The sequence below is a fragment of the Salmo salar genome, chromosome ssa13 (assembly GCF_905237065.1).
Source record: "Salmo salar chromosome ssa13, Ssal_v3.1, whole genome shotgun sequence".
Lineage (NCBI taxonomy): Eukaryota > Metazoa > Chordata > Actinopteri > Salmoniformes > Salmonidae > Salmo > Salmo salar.
In genome coordinates, this window is record NC_059454.1 from 7733475 (window position 1) to 7754082 (window position 20608).

The 20608-nt window shown below is 47.8% G+C and overlaps 1 protein-coding gene across 2 annotated transcripts in view; it reads left to right on the top strand.

Moving 5' to 3' along the window:
- lama5 (laminin, alpha 5) overlaps positions 1 to 20608 on the top strand; it is a 240070-nt gene that overhangs the window by 184200 nt on the left and 35262 nt on the right. For both annotated transcript variants that reach the window (XM_045692859.1, XM_045692860.1), the window contains exons 46-59: positions 85 to 185; positions 422 to 605; positions 1955 to 2095; positions 4254 to 4405; positions 5024 to 5134; positions 5447 to 5558; positions 7850 to 8023; positions 8620 to 8816; positions 9538 to 9654; positions 13484 to 13638; positions 13741 to 13873; positions 14062 to 14164; positions 14411 to 14524; positions 15790 to 15975. In XM_045692859.1, the coding sequence (XP_045548815.1) occupies positions 85 to 185; positions 422 to 605; positions 1955 to 2095; positions 4254 to 4405; positions 5024 to 5134; positions 5447 to 5558; positions 7850 to 8023; positions 8620 to 8816; positions 9538 to 9654; positions 13484 to 13638; positions 13741 to 13873; positions 14062 to 14164; positions 14411 to 14524; positions 15790 to 15975 (1980 nt within the window). The remainder of the gene's footprint in view (positions 1 to 84; positions 186 to 421; positions 606 to 1954; positions 2096 to 4253; positions 4406 to 5023; positions 5135 to 5446; positions 5559 to 7849; positions 8024 to 8619; positions 8817 to 9537; positions 9655 to 13483; positions 13639 to 13740; positions 13874 to 14061; positions 14165 to 14410; positions 14525 to 15789; positions 15976 to 20608) is intronic.

A 20608-nucleotide genomic window follows, 5' to 3' on the forward strand; every position in this document is an offset into this window, starting at 1 on the left:
ACTGTTTAGTGATTCCACATCTGTCTGTACATGACTTCCTGTTGCTGAAGTGAATACGTAATAACCCCTGTCTTATTTACCCAGGATGCAACTGCTCCCCATGTGGCACGGCGTCATGTGACCCTCACACAGGACAGTGCCAGTGTAAACCTGGTGTGACCGGACCCCACTGTAACTGCTGTGAGGTTCGTCCTCAGTTTATTTCCCTTATTCATATTCATGTGTGTTATGACAATAATTCCTCTTAACTCATCTCGGGAACCCAGAACCAAACAAATATTGGCAGAGACTAACTCTTAACCAACTTATATAAACCTGAATATATCGTTGATCCTGATTGCTTGTCTCTGGAAAGCTTATTATCATTGTTAGTTATGATATCTTCATTACCTAGCTGTGTCAATAATGTGTCGTGTTTCAGGACGGTGCGTTTGGCTACGAGTCGTGCTCCGGGTGTCGTCGTTGTGACTGTGACGCGGCTGCGGCCCTGGTCCAACCGTGTGACCCCAGGAACGGTTCGTGTGCCTGCCAGCCAGGGGTCAATGGACCTAACTGTCGCCAGTGTGCCCCTGGGTACTGGGACTACAGTCCTGAGGGCTGCAAGAGTGAGTTATACCTACCTACTACGTTCTTAGAAAAACGGGTTCCAAAAGGGTTCTTCGGCGGTCCCCATAGGAGAACCCTTTTTGGTTCCAGATAGAACCCTTTTTGGTTCCAGATAGAACCCTCTGTATAAACAGTTTTACATGGAACCCACTAGGGTTTTTTACCTGGAACCAAAAGAGTTCTACCAGGAACCTAAAGGGATTCCTCAAAGGGTTCTCCTATGGGGACAGCCGAATAACCCTTTTAGGTTCTAGAGCATGTTTTTTGCTAAGCGTGTACTGTATAAAAGTATATATTTAAGCAATAAGGCCCGGGGGGTGTGTTATATGGCCAATATATCACAGCTAAGGCTGTTCTAAGGCACGACGCAACGCAGAGTGCCTGGATACAGCCCTTAGCCGTGGTATATTGGCCATATACCACAAACCCCCGAGGTGCCTTATTGCTATTATAAACTGGTTACCAACGTAATTAGAGCAGTGAATATACATGTTTTGTCATACCCGTGGTATACGGTCTGATATACCATGGCTGTCAGCCAATCAGCATTCAGGGCTCGAACCACCCGGGTTTATAATATAGAAGTATACACTGAGTGTACAAAATATTAAGAACACGTTCCTAATATTGAGTTGAACCCCCTTTTTCCCTCAGAACAGCCTCAATTCGTCGGGGCATGGAGTCTACAAGGTGCCGAAAGCGTTTCCACGGGGACGCTGGCCCTCGTTGACTCCAATGCTTCCCACAGTTGTGTCAAGTTGGCTGGAAACTGTTGGAAACTGACGAATGTGAAAAACCCAGCAGCGCTGCAGTTCTTAACACACGGAAACCGGTGTGCCTGGTACCGACTACCATACCCCGCTCAAAGGCACTTACATATTTTGTCTTGTCCATTCACCCTCTGAACGGTACACATACACAATCCATGTCTCAATTATCTCAAGACTTAAATCCCCTTCTTTAACCATGTCTCCTCCCCTTCATCTACACTGATTGAAGTGTATTTAACAAGGTTTATCGATAAAGGATTATATCTTTCACCTGGTCAGTCTATGTCAGGGAAAGATGTTCCTAATGTCTAGTACATGGTATAAAACCAGGCGCCCCAGGAATCGAACCCACAATCCCGCCGTTGCATGTGACATGCTCTACTAACTGAACCACACAAGAAGACAAGTTGGAGTATATACAAGATGTGGACCAGGCTTGACAGTGTGTGTGTGTGTGTGTGTGTGTGTGTGTGTGTGTGTGTGTGTGTGTGTGTGTGTGTGTGTGTGTGTGTGTGTGTGTGTGTGTGTGTGTGTGTGTGTGTGTGTGTGTGTGTTCGTGTGTCTTCCATTCTCTTCAGAGTGTGAGTGTAAGCATGGGCGCTGTGACCCTCGGACAGGGGAGTGTCACTGTGGAGACGGCCTAACAGGCAAACAGTGTGACAGCTGTTCCCATAGATACAGTGTTCCTGTACAACACGGACATGACATGACCTGTGAACGTAAGTAATGCGTCTGTTATTGAATCCATATCTGCTGTTGTATTGATATTTATTTTACTTTGATTTTATTTGAGAGGTGGAGAAGGAGATGGAGATAGGGGGGGGACGGGGGGAGAGGTGGACAGGGGGAGGGAGAGACATGGACAGGGGGAGGGAGAGATGGACAGGGGAGATGGACAGGGGAGGGGGAGATGGACAGGGGAGGGGGGAGATGGACAGGGGGAGGGGGAGATGGACAGGGGGAGGGAGAGACATGGACAGGGGGAGGGAGAGATGGACAGGGGAGGGAGAGACATGGACAGGGGAGGGGGAGAGATGGACAGGGGAGGGGGGAGATGGACAGGGGGAGGGAGAGACATGGACAGGGGGAGGGGAGATGGACAGGGGAGGGGGAGATGGACAGGGGAGGGGGAGATGGACAGGGGAGGGAGAGACATGGACAGGGGGAGGGGGAGATGGACAGGGGGAGGGAGAGACATGGACAGGGGGAGGGGGAGACATGGACAGGGGGAGGGAGAGACATGGACAGGGGGAGGGAGAGATGGACAGGGGGAGGGAGAGACATGGACAGGGGGAGGGGGAGACATGGACAGGGGGAGGGAGAGACATGGACAGGGGGAGGGGGAGATGGACAGGGGAGGGGGGAGATGGACAGGGGGAGGGAGAGATGGACAGGGGGAGGGGGAGATGGACAGGGGGAGGGAGAGACATGGACAGGGGGAGGGAGAGATGGACAGGGGGAGGGAGAGAGATGGACAGGGGGAGGGAGAGACATGGACAGGGGAGGGGGAGAGATGGACAGGGGGAGGGGGAGATGGACAGGGGAGGGAGAGATGGACAGGGGGAGGGGGAGATGGACAGGGGGAGGGGGAGATGGACAGGGGAGGGAGAGACATGGACAGGGGGAGGGAGAGACATGGACAGGGGGAGGGAGAGAGATGGACAGGGGGAGATGGACAGGGGAGGGGAGATGGACAGGGGGAGGGGGAGACATGGACAGGGGGAGGGAGAGACATGGACAGGGGGAGGGGGAGATGGACAGGGGAGGGGGGAGATGGACAGGGGGAGGGAGAGATGGACAGGGGGAGGGGGAGAGATGGACAGGGGGAGATGGACAGGGGGAGGGGAGATGGACAGGGGAGGGGGAGATGGACAGGGGGATCAGGGGAGATGGACAGGGGGAGGGGGAGATGGACAGGGGAGGAGATGGACAGGGGGAGGGAGAGATAACAGCGGGAGAGATGGACAGGGGAGGAGAGATGGACAGGGGAGGGGGAGATGGACAGGGGGAGATGGACAGGGGGAGATGGACAGGGGGAGATGGACAGGGGAGGGGGGAGATGGACAGGGGGAGATGGACAGGGGGGGAGATGGACAGGGGAGGGGGAGATGGACAGGGGAGGGGGAGATGGACAGGGGAGGGAGAGACTGGACAGGGGGAGGGGGAGATGGACAGGGGAGGGGAGATGGACAGGGGGAGGGGGAGATGGACAGGGGGAGAGATGGACAGGGGGAGAGATGGACAGGGGAGGGGGAGATGGACAGGTGGAGGGGAGATAACAGGGGGAGAGATGGACAGGGGGAAGGAGAAAGATGGACAGGGGGAGGATGGGGGAAGGAGAAGTGAGGAAAGGGAGAGGGGGAAGAGGTAGAAGGGGAGAAAGAGAGTCAAGGAGAGGAGAAAGAGAAGGAGAGTGGCAAGGAGAGAGGAGAAAGCGAAGGAGAGAGTCAAGGAGAGAGGAGAAGGAGAGAGGCAAGGAGAGAGGAGAAAGAGAAGGAGAGAGTCAAGGAGAGAGAAGAAAGAGAAGGAGAGTGGCAAGGAGAGAGGAGAAAAAGACGGAGAGTGGCAAGGAGAGAGGAGAAAGAGAAGGAGAGAGTCAAGGAGAGAGGAGAAAGAGAAGGAGAGAGTCAAGGAGCGAGGAGAAAGAGAAGGAGAGAGTCAAGGAGAGAGGAGAAAGAGAAGGAGAGTGACAAGGAGAGAGGAGAAAGAGAAGGAGAGTGGCAAGGAGAGAGGAGAAAGAGAAGGAGAGAGTCAAGGAGAGAGGAGAAAGAGAAGGAGAGAGTCAAGGAGAGAGGAGAAGGAGAAGGAGAGTGGCAAACCGTAGCTTGGTTCTGTTCCAGTATTATGATGAAGGGGACTAAATGTGTGTCCTTTCAGCTTGTGACAGCTGTGTGATTGTCCTGGTGGAGGATCTGGACAAAATGAACGACAACTTTGACTCCGTGGCTCATCAGCTGATCAACCTGAACGCCTCCTCTATAACCTGGGCTCAGCTACACAACCTCAGCAGATCCATGGACAATATCTCTGTGAGTACACACACACACACACACACACACACACACACACACACACACACACACACACACACACACACACACACACACACACACACGCATATAAACATACACACACACACACGCATATACACATACACACACACACACACACCACGCACGCACACACACACACACACACACACGCACACACACACACACACACACACACACACACACACACACACACACACACACACACACACACACACACACACACACACACACACACACACACACACACACACACACGTATGCACACAATGTAACAGACATACACACATTGTAAATACACACACACACACACGCACACGCACACACACACACGTAGGCATGCGCGTATGCACACAATGTAACACACATACACACATTGTAAATACACACACACACACACACAAATACACAGTAAATGGACATACACAATATGTTTGTCTTTCTTGAACTGCATTGTGGGTTAAGGACTTGTAAGGAAGCATTTCACGGTAAGGTCTACACTTGTTGTATTTCGGGCGCATGTGACAAATAAAATTTGATTTGATTTGAAAAACACTCGTTTAACATCTGTTGACTGAGATTGACTCTGTTTCCCAGAATGCCATAGAGAACTACAACCGTACTCTGGATGAGAGCAGGAACAGAGCGGACATGTTGGAGGGAGAGATCATGACCATCAACTCAGACATCCGCGACCTGGAAGATAAGGTATCTCTCTCTGTCCAGCCTTCTCTGTCATTATTTAATCAGTTATTCAGAGACAATGACCGTCTCGGTCCACCCTTCTGTCTCGATCTACTTTTTTATTCTTCTCATTTTCCTTTTTAAAAACGTGCATTATCCTTTCCTTTATTCACATAAATATTTATTATTTCAGTTCATAACAGTTTCAAGTGTTCAAATACATACATATATTACTCCAAAATCAGCTGTTTGTACTTTATGCAGTTGCGTATCCAACAAGAATTGATGGTAAGAATGAATGACAGGTGTACTGATGTAATGTTGTCCTCCCACCAGGTGGTGGCGGTAGCAGAAAAAGCAGACAGTCTGGGGAATAGCAGCAGCAACACCCATCAGAGAGCCCAGGACCTGCTCTCACACATGAAGAACATAGTAGGAGAGGTGGAAGGTAGCTGAGAAATCTTTATGGGGGAACCTTCAATCTGAGTTGTCAGTAAAGATTATTCCTTAAGAGATTATTCCTTAATCTCTATTCATTAAGAGTTCATCCCTCATTTATTATTAAAATTAATTATTAATTATATTAAAATAATTAAAATACATCCATCAAAAATACTAAACTCTGATTTTAAAGTATGTGGACACCTTGTCGTCAAACATCTCATTTCAAAATCATGGGCATTAATATGGAGTTGGTCTTCTCCCTTTGCTGCTATAACAGCCTCCACTCTTCTGGGAAGGCTTTCCACTAGATGTTGGAACATTGCTGCGGGGATTTGCTTCCATTCAGCCACAAGAGCATTAGTGAGGTCAGGTACTGATGTTGGGCGATTAGGCCTGGCTCGCAGTCGGCATTCCAATTCATCCTAAAGGTGTTCGATGGGGTTGAGGTCAGGGCTCTGTGCAGGCCACTCAAGTTCTTCCACACCCACCTGGACAAACCATTTCTGTATGGACCTAGTTTTGTGCACGGGGGCATTGTCATGGGCCTTCCCCAAACTGTTGCCACAAAGTTGGAAGCACAGAATTGTCTAGAATGTCATTGTATGCTGTAGCGTTAAGATTTCCCTTTACTAGAGCTTAGGGACCTGAACCATGAAAAACAACCCCAGACCATTATTCCTCCTCCACCAAACTTTACAGTTGGCACTATGCATTTGGGCAGGTAGCGTTCTCCTGCCATCCACCAAACCCAGATTAGTCTGTCAGACTGCCAGATGCTGAAGTGTGATTCTTCACTCCAGAGACGGCGTTTCCACTGCTCCAGAGTCCAATGGCGGCGAGCTTTACACCACTCCAGCCGACACTGGGCATTGTGCATGGTGATATTAGGCTTGTATGTGGCTGCTCTGCCATGGAAACACATTTCATGTAACTCCCGATGAACAGTTCTTGTGCTGACGTTGCTTCCAGAGGTAGTTTGGAACTCGGTAGTGAGTGTTGCAACCGAGGACAGACAAATTCTACACGCTACGCACTTGGTATTTGGTGGTCCCGTTCTGTGAGTTTGTGTGGCCTACCACTTCCCAGCTGAGCCGTTGTTGCTCCTAGATGTTTCTACTTCACAATAACAGCACTTACAGTTGACCGTGGTAGCTCTGGCTGGACAGAAATTTGATGAACTGACTTGCCACATTGAAAGTCACTGAGCACTTCAGTAAGGTCATTCCACTGCCAATATTTGTGTGCTCGATTTTATACACCTCTCAGCAGCAGGGGTGGCTGAAATAACCAAGTCCACTAATTTGAATGGGTGTCCACACACTTTTTTACAGAGCCTTCTGAAAGTATTCAGACCCCTTGACTAACATTTTGTTACATTACAGCCCCATAATGACATCACAATACCCCATAATGACATCACGATACCCCATAATGACATCACGATACCCCATAATGACATCACGATACCCCATAATGACAAAGCAACAACAGGTTTTTAGAACTTCATGCAAATGTATTAAAAATAAAAAAACAGAAATACCTTATTTACATAAGTATTGAGACCCTTTGCTATGAGACTCTAAATTGAGCTCGGGTACATCCTGTTTCCATTGATCATCCTTGAGATGTTTCTACAACTTGATTGGAGTCCACCTGTGATAAATTCAATTGATTGGACATGATTTGGAAAGGCACACACCTGTCTATATAAGGTCCCACAGTTGACAGTGTATGTCAGAGTAAAAACCAAGCCATGAAGTCATGGCTGTTGTCCGTAGATCTCCGAGACAGGATTGTGTCGAGGCACATATCTGGGGAAGGGTACCAAAAAATGTCTGCGACATTGAAGGTCCCCAAGAACACGTGGCCTCCAACATTCTTAAATGGGAGAAGTTTGGAACCACCAAGACTCTTCCTAGAGCTGGCCACCTGTTAAATAAATAAAATAAAAAATACACAAGAAGAATTAAGGCTGTAATCGCTGCTAAAGGTGCTTTAAAAAAGTACTGAATAAAGGGTTTGAATACTTAAGTAAATGTGATATTTCCGTTTTTATATTTAATAAATTAGCAAACATTGACAGTTTTTGCTTTGTGTGTAGATAAATAATGGTTAACTAAAATAAATAAATAATAATGAGGGGGAAAAAAACAATTTAATACATTTTAGAATAAGGCTGTAACGTAACAGAATTTGTAAAAAGTGAAAAATACTTTTCGAAGGCACTATGTGTGTATATATAGTGTATTAAGTACATTTAGTTGGTGTTTTCTCTCTCTCTCTCTGCCTATCCAGACCTAATTCAGCAGGGGAACCGTACGGGTCTCAATGAGACGCAGGTGGAGCAGGAAGAGGACGACTTGCTTGACAAGATGAAGCAGGTGGAGGCCATGCTGAGAGAGATGAGATTCAAGAACTGTGCCGGACAGAAGAAGATAGCAGACAGAGAGCTGTCCGAGGCTAAGAAATGTGAGTGAGTGAGTGAGTGAGTGAGTGAGTGAGTGAGTGAGTGAGTGAGTGAGTGAGTGAGTGAGTGAGTGAGTGAGTGAGTGAGTGAGTGAGTGAGTGAGTGAGTGAGTGAGTGAGTGAGTGAGTGAGTGAGTGAGTGAGTGAGTGAGTGAGAGTGAGAGAGAGAGAGAGAGAGAGAGAGAGAGAGCCGAGGCTGAGAAACGTGAGTTAAACTATAGAAATAGTATTACTAGAATGTAAATCAACATTCAAGTCAAAGATCTCTGATGGGCAGGTGGTCATATGGAGTGTACCTACCCAGAACCTCTAGGTAGAAGATACCTGGGTTAGGACAACCTAATAATTCCATGAGGAAGCTTTTCAAAATCAACAGATTCGTGAGACCAGCGCCATTTTGTTTAGAATTCTTCTGTATTTATTAGAATCCTCTTTTTAACCTCTATTATCTTCAACCCAGAACCAGGAAGTACTATTTTCGCTGAGTCACATCTGAAGGCGCTGTGGTCCATGTGAACATCTGACACATCGTACTGTTACCGCGTCGTATTCACAACCTTCTGGTCATTCTGATAAAGCTGTGTTTCTCCACCCTCTAGTGCTGGCGAAGGTGAAAGATCAGCTGGTGAGTCGTGTGGTGGACAACGAGGGCTTGGTGAAGAACATCAGGGAGCGTCTGGGGATGTTCCATGACCAACTGATGGATCTGAGGGACGCTCTGAACCAGGCCGTTAACAACACGGCCCTCGCCTCCGATATTAACGCTGTTAATGAGAAGAGGCTGGAGGACTGCCAGGTAACACAGACAGAGATATAGTCACACACACACACACATACACACACACACACACACATACACACACACACACACACACACATACACACACACACACACACACACACACATACACACACACACACACACACATACACACACACAACACACACACACATACACACACACACACACACACACATACACACACACACACACACACACACACACATACACACACACACACACACACACATACACACACACACACACACACACACACACACACACACACACACACACACACACACACACACACACACACACACACACACACACATACACACACACACACACACACACACACACACACACACACACACACACACACACACACCACATACACACACACACACACACACACACACACACACACACACACACACACACACACACACAGAAGCATGTATGCACTCACACACACACATGCGGAAGCATGCACACACACACACACACACACACACACACACACACACACACACACACACACACACACACACACAGAAGCATGTATGCACTCACACACACACATGCTGAAGCATGCACACACACACACACACAGAGAGAGAGAGGAAAGCAGTATGAGTGTTTATCATAGTCAGCCAGACATTTTTATTCGTACATATTCAAGTCTCTTTGACCTGCAGTGTTTGATCTCACCATATTGTTTTTCTCTTCTCAGCAAAAGGTGGATGAACTGAATGGGAAACACAAGGTAGTGGAGGATCTCCTTCAGATGGCAGAGGATGATGTGGCGACCGTCAACGACATGCTGTCTATGCTGCACGACTCCAAGGAGGTGAGCCTCAACCCTTACAGAGTTTTAAAAACACACTAATCCCTCACATCTCACCCCTCATCAAGACCTTGTCAGTGGAAACACTTAGGCCGTAACTATCCAAAGAGATTAAAACACAGTTAACAAAAAAACTACAGAAAATCCATTATGTCAGAAACAGTCTAAACAAAATGAGACCGTCCCTGCGTGAGACCGTCCCTGGATGAGACCGTCCCTGGATGAGACCGTCCCTGGATGAGACAGTGCCCTGGATGAGACCGTCCCTGGATGAGACAGTCCCTGGATGAGACCGTCCCTGGATGAGACAGTCCCTGGATGAGACCGTCCCTGGATGAGACCGTCCCTGGATGAGACAGTCCCTGGATGAGACAGTCCCTGGATGAGACCGTCCCTGGATGAGACAGTCCCTGGATGAGACAGTCCCTGGATGAGACAGTCCCTGGATGAGACAGTCCCTGGATGAGACCGTCCCTGGATGAGACCGTCCCTGGGTGAGACCGTCCCTGGGTGAGACAGTCCCTGGGTGAGACCGTCCCTGGGTGAGACAGTCCCTGGGTGAGACCGTCCCTGGATGAGACAGTCCCTGGATGAGACAGTCCCTGGATGAGACCGTCCCTGGATGAGACAGTCCCTGGGTGAGACAGTCCCTGGGTGAGACCGTCCCTGAGTGAGACCGTCCCTGGGTGAGACAGTCCCTGGATGAGACAGTGCCTGGATGAGACCGTCCCTGGATGAGACAGTCCCTGGATGAGACCGTCCCTGGATGAGACAGTCCCTGGATGAGACAGTCCCTGGATGAGACAGTCCCTGGGTGAGACCGTCCCTGGGTGAGACCGTCCCTGGATGAGACAGTCCCTGGATGAGACAGTCCCTGGATGAGACCGTCCCTGGAAAATCTCCAAGCAGATCTCAAGCAGTCTGATTAGAAGTCAAACATTCCCGTTGTACAGTAAAACCCTGATGTAAAAAGATTCCAGCCACCTAAAGTCATAGACTGTTCTCTCTGCTACAGCACGGCGAGAGGTACTGATACACCAAATCTGGAACCAACAGAACCCTGAACAGCTTCTACCTCCAAACAATCAAACTGATGAAATAGTTAGTTAAATAGTTAACCACTAACTACCCAAACTAACTGCATTGACCCTTTTGGCGCTAACTCTTTTGACTCATCATATACGCTGCTGTTACTGTCTATTATCTATCCTTTACCCCTACCTACAGTATACTGCTGTTACTGTCTATTATCTATCCTTTACCCCTACCTACAGTATACTGCTGTTACTGTCTATTATCTATCCTTTACCCCTACCTACAGTATACTGCTGTTACTGTCTATTATCTATCCTTTACCCCTACCTACAGTATACTGCTGTTACTGTCTATTCTATCCTTTATCCCTACCTACAGTATACTGCTGTTACTGTCTATTATCTATCCTTTACCCCTACCTACAGTATACTGCTGCTACCGTCTATTATCTATCCTTTACCCCTACCTACAGTATACTGCTGTTACTGTCTATTATCTATCCTTTACCCCTACCTACAGTATACTGCTGTTACTGTCTATTATCTATCCTTTACCCCTACCTACAGTATACTGCTGTTACTGTCTATTACCTATCCTTTACCCCTACCTACAGTATACTGCTGTTACTGTCTATTATCTATCCTTTACCCCTACCTACAGTATACTGCTGTTACTGTCTATTATCTATCCTTTACCCCTACCTACAGTATACTGCTGTTACTGTCTATATCTACCTTTACCCCTACCTACAGTATACTGCTGTTACTGTCTATTACCTATCCTTTACCCCTACCTACAGTATACTGCTGTTACTGTCTATTATCTATCCTTTACCCCTACCTACAGTATACTGCTGTTACTGTCTATTATCTATCCTTTACCCCTACCTACAGTATACTGCTGTTACTGTCTATTATCTATCCTTTACCCCTACCTACAGTATACTGCTGTTACTGTCTATCCTTTACCCCTACCTACAGTATACTGCTGTTACTGTCTATTACCTATCCTTTACCCCTACCTACAGTATACTGCTGTTACTGTCTATTATCTATCCTTTACCCCTACCTACAGTATACTGCTGTTACTGTCTATTATCTATCCTTTACCCCTACCTACAGTATACTGCTGTTACTGTCTATTATCTATCCTTTACCCCTACCTACAGTATACTGCTGTTACTGTCTATCCTTTACCCCTACCTACAGTATACTGCTGTTACTGTCTATTACCTATCCTTTACCCCTACCTACAGTATACTGCTGTTACTGTCTATTATCTATCCTTTACCCCTACCTACAGTATACTGCTGTTACTGTCTATTATCTATCCTTTACCCCTACCTACAGTATACTGCTGTTACTGTCTATTATCTATCCTTTACCCCTACCTACAGTATACTGCTGTTACTGTCTATCCTTTATCCCTACCTACAGTATACTGCTGTTACTGTCTATTACCTATCCTTTACCCCTACCTACAGTATACTGCTGTTACTGTCTATTATCTATCCTTTACCCCTACCTACAGTATACTGCTGTTACTGTCTATTATCTATCCTTTACCCCTACCTACAGTATACTGCTGTTACTGTCTATCTCCTTTACCCCTACCTACAGTATACTGCTGTTACTGTCTATTACCTATCCTTTACCCCTACCTACAGTATACTGCTGTTACTGTCTATTATCTATCCTTTACCCCTACCTACAGTATACTGCTGTTACTGTCTATTATCTATCCTTTACCCCTACCTACAGTATACTGCTGTTACTGTCTATTATCTATCCTTTACCCCTACCTACAGTATACTGCTGTTACTGTCTATTATCTATCCTTTACCCCTACCTACAGTATACTGCTGTTACTGTCTATCATCTATCCTTTACCCCTACCTACAGTATACTGCTGTTACTGTCTATTATCTATCCTTTACCCCTACCTACAGTATACTGCTGTTACTGTCTATTACCTATCCTTTACCCCTACCTACAGTATACTGCTGCTACTGTCTATTATCTATCCTTTACCCCTACCTACAGTATACTGCTGTTACTGTCTATTATCTATCCTTTACCCCTACCTACAGTATACTGCTGTTACTGTCTATCCTTTACCCCTACCTACAGTATACTGCTGTTACTGTCTATTATCTATCCTTTACCCCTACCTACAGTATACTGCTGTTACTGTCTATTATCTATCCTTTACCCCTACCTACAGTATACTGCTGTTACTGTCTATCCTTTACCCCTACCTACAGTATACTGCTGTTACTGTCTATCCTTTATCTCTACCTACAGTATACTGCTGTTACTGTCTATTATCTATCCTTTACCACTACCTACAGTATACTGCTGTTACTGTCTATTATCTACCCTTTACCCCTACCTACAGTATACTGCTGTTACTGTCTATTATCTATCCTGTTGCCTAGTTACTTTATTCCTAGTTATATGTACATATCTACCTCAATTACCTTGTACCCCTGCACATGGACTCTGTACTGGTACCACCTGGCCACCCCTCATAGCCTGGTTCCTCTCTAGGTTTCTTCCTAGGTTCTGGCCTTTCTAGGGAGTTTTTCCTATCCACCGTGCTGTTTGGGGTTTTAGGCTGGGTTTCTGTACAGCACTTTGAGACATCAGCTGATGTAAGAAGGACTACATAAATACATTTGATTGATTGATTGATTGATTGACTGTGTACCCTGATCATACTAAACATTAGTAACACCTTTTTTAATCCCAAATCTCCTTCCTCCTCCCCCCCCTCCTCCCCCCCCCGTCCTCTCTAGGAGTACGAGCGTTTGGCCGCCCAGTTGGATGGTGCCAGGATGCCCCTGGTTGAAAAGGTGCAGACCTTTGCCCCCACCCTCAGTAAGATACCATTGGTGGAGGCAGCAGAGAAACACGCTGAACTACTCAATGAGCTGGCCATGAACCTCTCCAGGTGAGGAGTTGATGGATTCATCAATTGATGCATGGCTGATACGTTGGTTGATTGGTTTATTGATCTGGCCTCGACTTCACGTTTTTCTCCTCTGTGTTACAGTGTGATCTCCAACACCAACAAGGATGGTTTTATCCAGCGAGCGGTGAACGCGTCACGAGCGTACACCGACATCATCGCCGGAGTCAGAGACGCTGAGATTGCTGCTAACCAAGCTGCTGTGGATGCTCTGGAGGTAAGGACAACACACATGCACGTATTTTCCTACATTTGTGAGGACACTCTGAGACTCACAGAAAACTGCAGTATACTATATGCATTGAACATGTGTGGCACCTTAACGTTGCCATAACGGGCTTGTAAGAAACTAATATACAGTATGTTTTGTTACGGTGTTGATGCAGTCGTTGTTGATTTGTGCAGAATGTGAAGGGTCAGGACCTGGGCCAGGAAGCTGACGGTCTGAGGAATCACAGTTCTGAACTCCTGGAGGAAGCTGTCGCACTTCAACAGGAGCTGAATAATGGTACTGATGCAATAAGTATTGTTTCCTCCCACCTCAGATGAATAGAAATTCGGTTCGGTGATGAATAGGGGTTAGAAAATTCTGGAAACTTTCGTTCCAAATTGAAATCAGGAGGGATTTAACAGGGAGGAAACTAGGATTTCTGGGAAAACTGGGAATGAAGGTTAACAACCCTGGTGGTGAATGTCGAACGCTTGTCGTTTATTTATTTTATTTCATATGTTATTATTGCCTTTGTCCTGTCAGATCTGAAGCCTCGTCTCCGGGACGCCATGACTCGTCTGGATGAGGCCAAGCAGAAACACAAGACTCTACTGAAAGACCTTGAGATGGTACAGAGTAACCTCAACTTCAGCAGAGGTAAGGTCATACACACACACACACACACACACACACACACACGTTCCAGACCATCGTCGTAAATAAGAACAGGTCCTCAACGAATACAAGTACAAAACAGACACATTTCTTGCTTAAACCCAGTCCAATAGTGCCTACCCTATCCCTCCAACCCTATCCCTCCAACCCTATCCCTCCAACCCTATCCCTCCAACCCTATCCCTCCTACCCTATCCCTCCTACCCTATCCCTCCTACCCTATATCTTCTACCCTGTCCCCTCTACCCTATCCCCTCTACCCTATCCCTCCAACCCTATCCCTTCTACCCTATCCCTCCCACCCTATCATTCCAACCCTATCCCTCCTACCCTATCCCTCCTACCCTATCCCTCCTACCCTATCCCTCCAACCCTATCCCTCCAACCCTATCCATCCTACCCTATCCCTCCTACCCTATCCCTCCAACCCTATCCCTCCTACCATATCCCCTCTACCCTATCCCTCCTACCCTGTCCCCTCTACCCTATCCCCTCTACCCTATCCCTCCTACCCTATCCTTCCAACCCTATCCCTCCTACCCTATCCCTCCAACCCTATCCCTCCTACCCTATCCCTCCTACCCTATCCTTCCAACCCTATCCCTCCAACCCAATCCCTCCAACCCTATCACTCCTACCCTATCCCTGCTACCCTATCTCTCCTACCCTATCCCTCCAACCCTATCCCTTCAACCCTATCCCTCCAACCCTATCCCTTCTACCCTATCCCTCATACCCTATCCTTCCAACCCTATCCCTCCTACCCTATCCCTCCTACCCTATCCCCTCTACCCTATCCCCTCTACCCTATCCCTCCTACCCTATCCCTCCTACCCTATCCCTCCTACCCTATCCCCCTAACCCTATCCCTCCTACCCTGTCCCTCCTACCCTATCCTTCCAACCCTATCCTTCCAACCCTATCCCTCCTACCCTATCCCTCCAACCCTATCCCTCCAACCCTATCCCTCCTACCCTATCCCTCCTACCCTATCCCTCCTACCCTATTCCCCCTACCCTATAAATCCTATCAATCCTACCCTATCCCTCCAACCCTATCCCTCCTACCCTATCCCCTCTACCCTATCCCTCCAACCCTATCCCTCCTACCCTATCCCCTCTACCCTATCCCTTCTACCCTATCCTTCCTACCCTATACCTCCAACCCTATCCCTCCTACCCTATCCCCTCTACCCTATCCCTACTACCCTATCCCTCCAACCAATACCTGTACATGTTGTCCTCCAGAGGAAACGGCTAAGGTTATAAAGGAGGCGAAGGCTGCAGCGGAGGAGGCGAACAGTACAGCAGCGAAGGTAGAGGATACCCTAGCCCCTATCAAAGAGCAGGTGGACCAATGGCAGCAGCAGTACGGAGACGCTAACACCACCAATGAGGACATAAACAAGGCATTCCTGGAGGCCAACAAGTCTGGTAGGTCTACAACCACTAGTCTAGGTAGGACCACTAGATACCACTAGACGGTAGGTCTGGTAGGCCCAGTAGATACCACTAGACAGTAGGTCTGGTAGGACCACTAGACAGTAGGTCTGGTAGGACCACTATATACCACTAGACAGTAGGTCTGGTAGGACCACTAGATACCTCTAGACAGTAGGTCTGGTAGGACCACTAGACAGTAGGTCTGGTAGGACCACTATATACCACTAGACAGTAGGTCTGGTAGGACCACTAGATACCTCTAGACAGTAGGTCTGGTAGGACCACTAGATACCACTAGACAGTAGGTCTGGTAGGACCACTAGACAGTAGGTCTGGTAGGACCACTAGATACCACTAGACAGTAGGTCTGGTAGAACCACTAGACAGTAGGTCTGGTAGGACCACTATATACCACTAGACAGTAGGTCTGGTAGGACCACTAGATACCTCTAGACAGTAGGTCTGGTAGGACCACTAGACAGTAGGTCTGGTAGGACCACTATATACCACTAGACAGTAGGTCTGGTAGGACCACTAGATACCTCTAGACAGTAGGTCTGGTAGGACCACTAGATACCACTAGACAGTAGGTCTGGTAGGACCACTAGACAGTAGGTCTGGTAGGACCACTAGATACCACTAGACAGTAGGTCTGGTAGGACCACTGGACAGTAGGTCTGGTAGGACCACTCGATACCACTAGACAGTAGGTCTGGTAGAACCACTAGATACCTCTAGACAGTAGGTCTGGTAGGACCACTAGATACCACTAGACAGTAGGTCTGGTAGGACCACTAGATCACAGTAGGTCTGGTAGGACCACTATATACCACTAGACAGTAGGTCTGGTAGGACCACTAGATACCTCTAGACAGTAGGTCTGGTAGGACCACTAGATACCACTAGACAGTAGGTCTGGTAGGACCACTAGACAGTAGGTCTGGTAGGACCACTAGATACCACTAGACAGTAGGTCTGGTAGGACCACTGGACAGTAGGTCTGGTAGGACCACTAGATACCACTAGACAGTAGGTCTGGTAGGACCACTAGATACCACTAGACAGTAGGTCTGGTAGGACCACTAGATACCACTAGACAGTTGGTCTGGTAGGACCACTAGATACCACTAGACAGTAGGTCTGGTAGGACCACTAGATACCATTAGACAGTAGGTCTGGTAGGACCACTAGACAGTAGGTCTGGTAGGACCACTAGATACCACTAGACAGTAGGTCTGGTAGGACCACTAGATACCACTAGACAGTAGGTCTGGTAGGACCACTTGATACCATTAGACAGTAGGTCTGGTAGGACCACTAGATACCTGTAGACAGTAGGTCTGGTAGGACCACTAGATACCACTAGACAGTAGGTCTGGTAGGACCACTAGATACCACTAGACAGTAGGTCTGGTAGGACCACTAGACAGTAGGTCTGGTAGGACCACTAGATACCACTAGACAGTAGATCTGGTAGGACCACTAGATACCACTACACAGTAGGTCTGGTAGGACCACTAGACAGTGGGTCTGGTAGGACCACTAGATACCACTAGACAGTAGGTCTGGTAGGACCACTAGATACCTCTAGACAGTAGGTCTGGTAGGACCACTAGATACCACTAGACAGTAGGTCTGGTAGGACCACTAGATACCTCTAGACAGTAGGTCTGGTAGGACCACTAGACAGTAGGTCTGGTAGGACCACTAGATACCACTAGACAGTAGGTCTGGTAGGACCACTAGATACCTCTAGACAGTAGGTCTGGTAGGACCACTAGATACCACTAGACAGTAGGACTGGTAGGACCACTAGATACCTCTAGACAGTAGGTCTGGTAGGACCACTAGATACCTCTAGACAGTAGGTCTGGTAGGACCACTAGACACCACTAGACAGTAGGTCTGGTAGGACCACTAGACAGCACTAGACAGTAGGTCTGGTAGGACCACTAGATACCTCTAGACAGTAGGTCTGGTAGGACCACTATATACCACTAGACAGTAGGTCTGGTAGGACCACTAGATACCACTAGATAGTAGGTCTGGTAGGACCACTAGACAGTAGGTCTGGTAGGACCACTAGATACCACTAGACAGTAGGTCTGGTAGGACCACTAGATACCACTAGACAATAGGTCTGGTAGGACCACTAGATACCACTAGACAGTTGGTCTGGTAGGACCACTAGATACCACTAGACAGTAGGTCTGGTAGGACCACTAGATACCATTAGACAGTAGGTCTGAGACCACTAGACAGTAGGTCTGGTAGGACCACTAGATACCACTAGACAGTAGGTCTGGTAGGACCACTAGATACCACTAGACAGTTGGTCTGGTAGGACCACTAGATACCACTAGACAGTAGGTCTGGTAGGACCACTAGATACCATTAGACAGTAGGTCTGGTAGGACCACTAGACAGTAGATCTGGTAGGACCACTACATACCACTAGACAGTAGGTCTGGTAGGACCACTAGATACCACTAGACAGTAGGTCTGGTAGGACCACTAGATACCACTAGACAGTAGGTCTGGTAGGACCACTAGATACCTGTAGACAGTAGGTCTGGTAGAACCACTAGACAGTAGGTCTGGTAGGCCCACTAGATACCACTAGACAGTAGGTCTGGTAGGACCACTAGACAGTAGGTCTGGTAGGACCACTAGACAGTAGGTCTGGTAGGACCACTAGATACCACTAGACAGTAGGTCTGGTAGGACCACTAGATACCACTAGACTGTAGGTCTGGTAGGACCACTATATACCACTAGACAGTAGGTCTGGTAGGACCACTAGATACCACTAGACAGTAGGTCTGGTAGGACCACTAGACAGTAGGTCTGGTAGGACCACTAGATACCACTAGACAGTAGGTCTGGTAGGACCACTAGATACCACTAGACAGTGGGTCTGGTAGGACCACTATATACCACTAGACAGTAGGTCTGGTAGGACCACTAGATACCACTAGACAGTAGGTCTGGTAGGACCACTAGACAGTAGGTCTGGTAGGTCCACTAGATACCACTAGACAGTAGGTCTGGTAGGACCACTAGATACCTCTAGACAGTAGGTCTGGTAGGACCACTAGATACCACTAGACAGTAGGTCTGGTAGGACCACTAGATACCACTAGACTGTAGGTCTGGTAGGACCACTAGATACCACTAGACAGTAGGTCTGGTAGGACCACTAGACAGTAGGTCTGGTAGGACCACTAGATACCACTAGACAGTAGATCTGGTAGGACCACTAGATACCACTACACAGTAGGTCTGGTAGGACCACTAGACATTAGGTCTGGTAGGACCACTAGATACCACTAGACAGTAGGTCTGGTAGGACCACTAGATACCACTAGACAGTAGGTCTGGTAGGACCACTAGATACCTCTAGACAGTAGAACTGGTAGGACCACTAGATACCACTGGACAGGAGGTCTGGTAGGACCACAAGATACCACTAGACAGTAGGTCTGGTAGGACCACTAGACACCACTAGATAGTAGGTCTGGTAGGACCACTAGACAGTAGGTCTGGTAGGAACACTAGATACCACTAGACAGTAGGTCTGGTAGGACCACTAGATACCACTAGACAATAGGTCTGGTAGGACCACTAGATACCACTAGACAGTTGGTCTGGTAGGACCACTAGATACCACTAGACAGTAGGTCTGGTAGGACCACTAGATACCATTAGACAGTAGGTCTGGTAGGACCACTAGACAGTAGGTCTGGTAGGACCACTAGATACCACTAGACAGTAGGTCTGGTAGGACCACTAGATACCACTAGACAGTTGGTCTGGTAGGACCACTAGATACCACTAGACAGTAGGTCTGGTAGGACCACTAGATACCATTAGACAGTAGGTCTGGTAGGACCACTAGACAGTAGATCTGGTAGGACCACTACATACCACTAGACAGTAGGTCTGGTAGGACCACTAGATACCACTAGACAGTAGGTCTGGTAGGACCACTAGATACCACTAGACAGTAGGTCTGGTAGGACCACTAGATACCTGTAGACAGTAGGTCTGGTAGGACCACTAGACAGTAGGTCTGGTAGGCCCACTAGATACCACTAGACAGTAGGTCTGGTAGGACCACTAGATACCACTAGACAGTAGGTCTGGTAGGACCACTAGACAGTAGGTCTGGTAGGACCACTAGATACCACTAGACAGTAGGTCTGGTAGAACCACTAGATACCACTAGACTGTAGGTCTGGTAGGACCACTATATACCACTAGACAGTAGGTCTGGTAGGACCACTAGATACCACTAGACAGTAGGTCTGGTAGGACCACTAGACAGTAGGTCTGGTAGGACCACTAGATACCACTAGACAGTAGGTCTGGTAGGACCACTAGATACCACTAGACAGTGGGTCTGGTAGGACCACTATATACCACTAGACAGTAGGTCTGGTAGGACCACTAGATACCACTAGACAGTAGGTCTGGTAGGACCACTAGACAGTAGGTCTGGTAGGTCCACTAGATACCACTAGACAGTAGGTCTGGTAGGACCACTAGATACCTCTAGACAGTAGGTCTGGTAGGACCACTAGATACCACTAGACTGTAGGTCTGGTAGGACCACTAGATACCA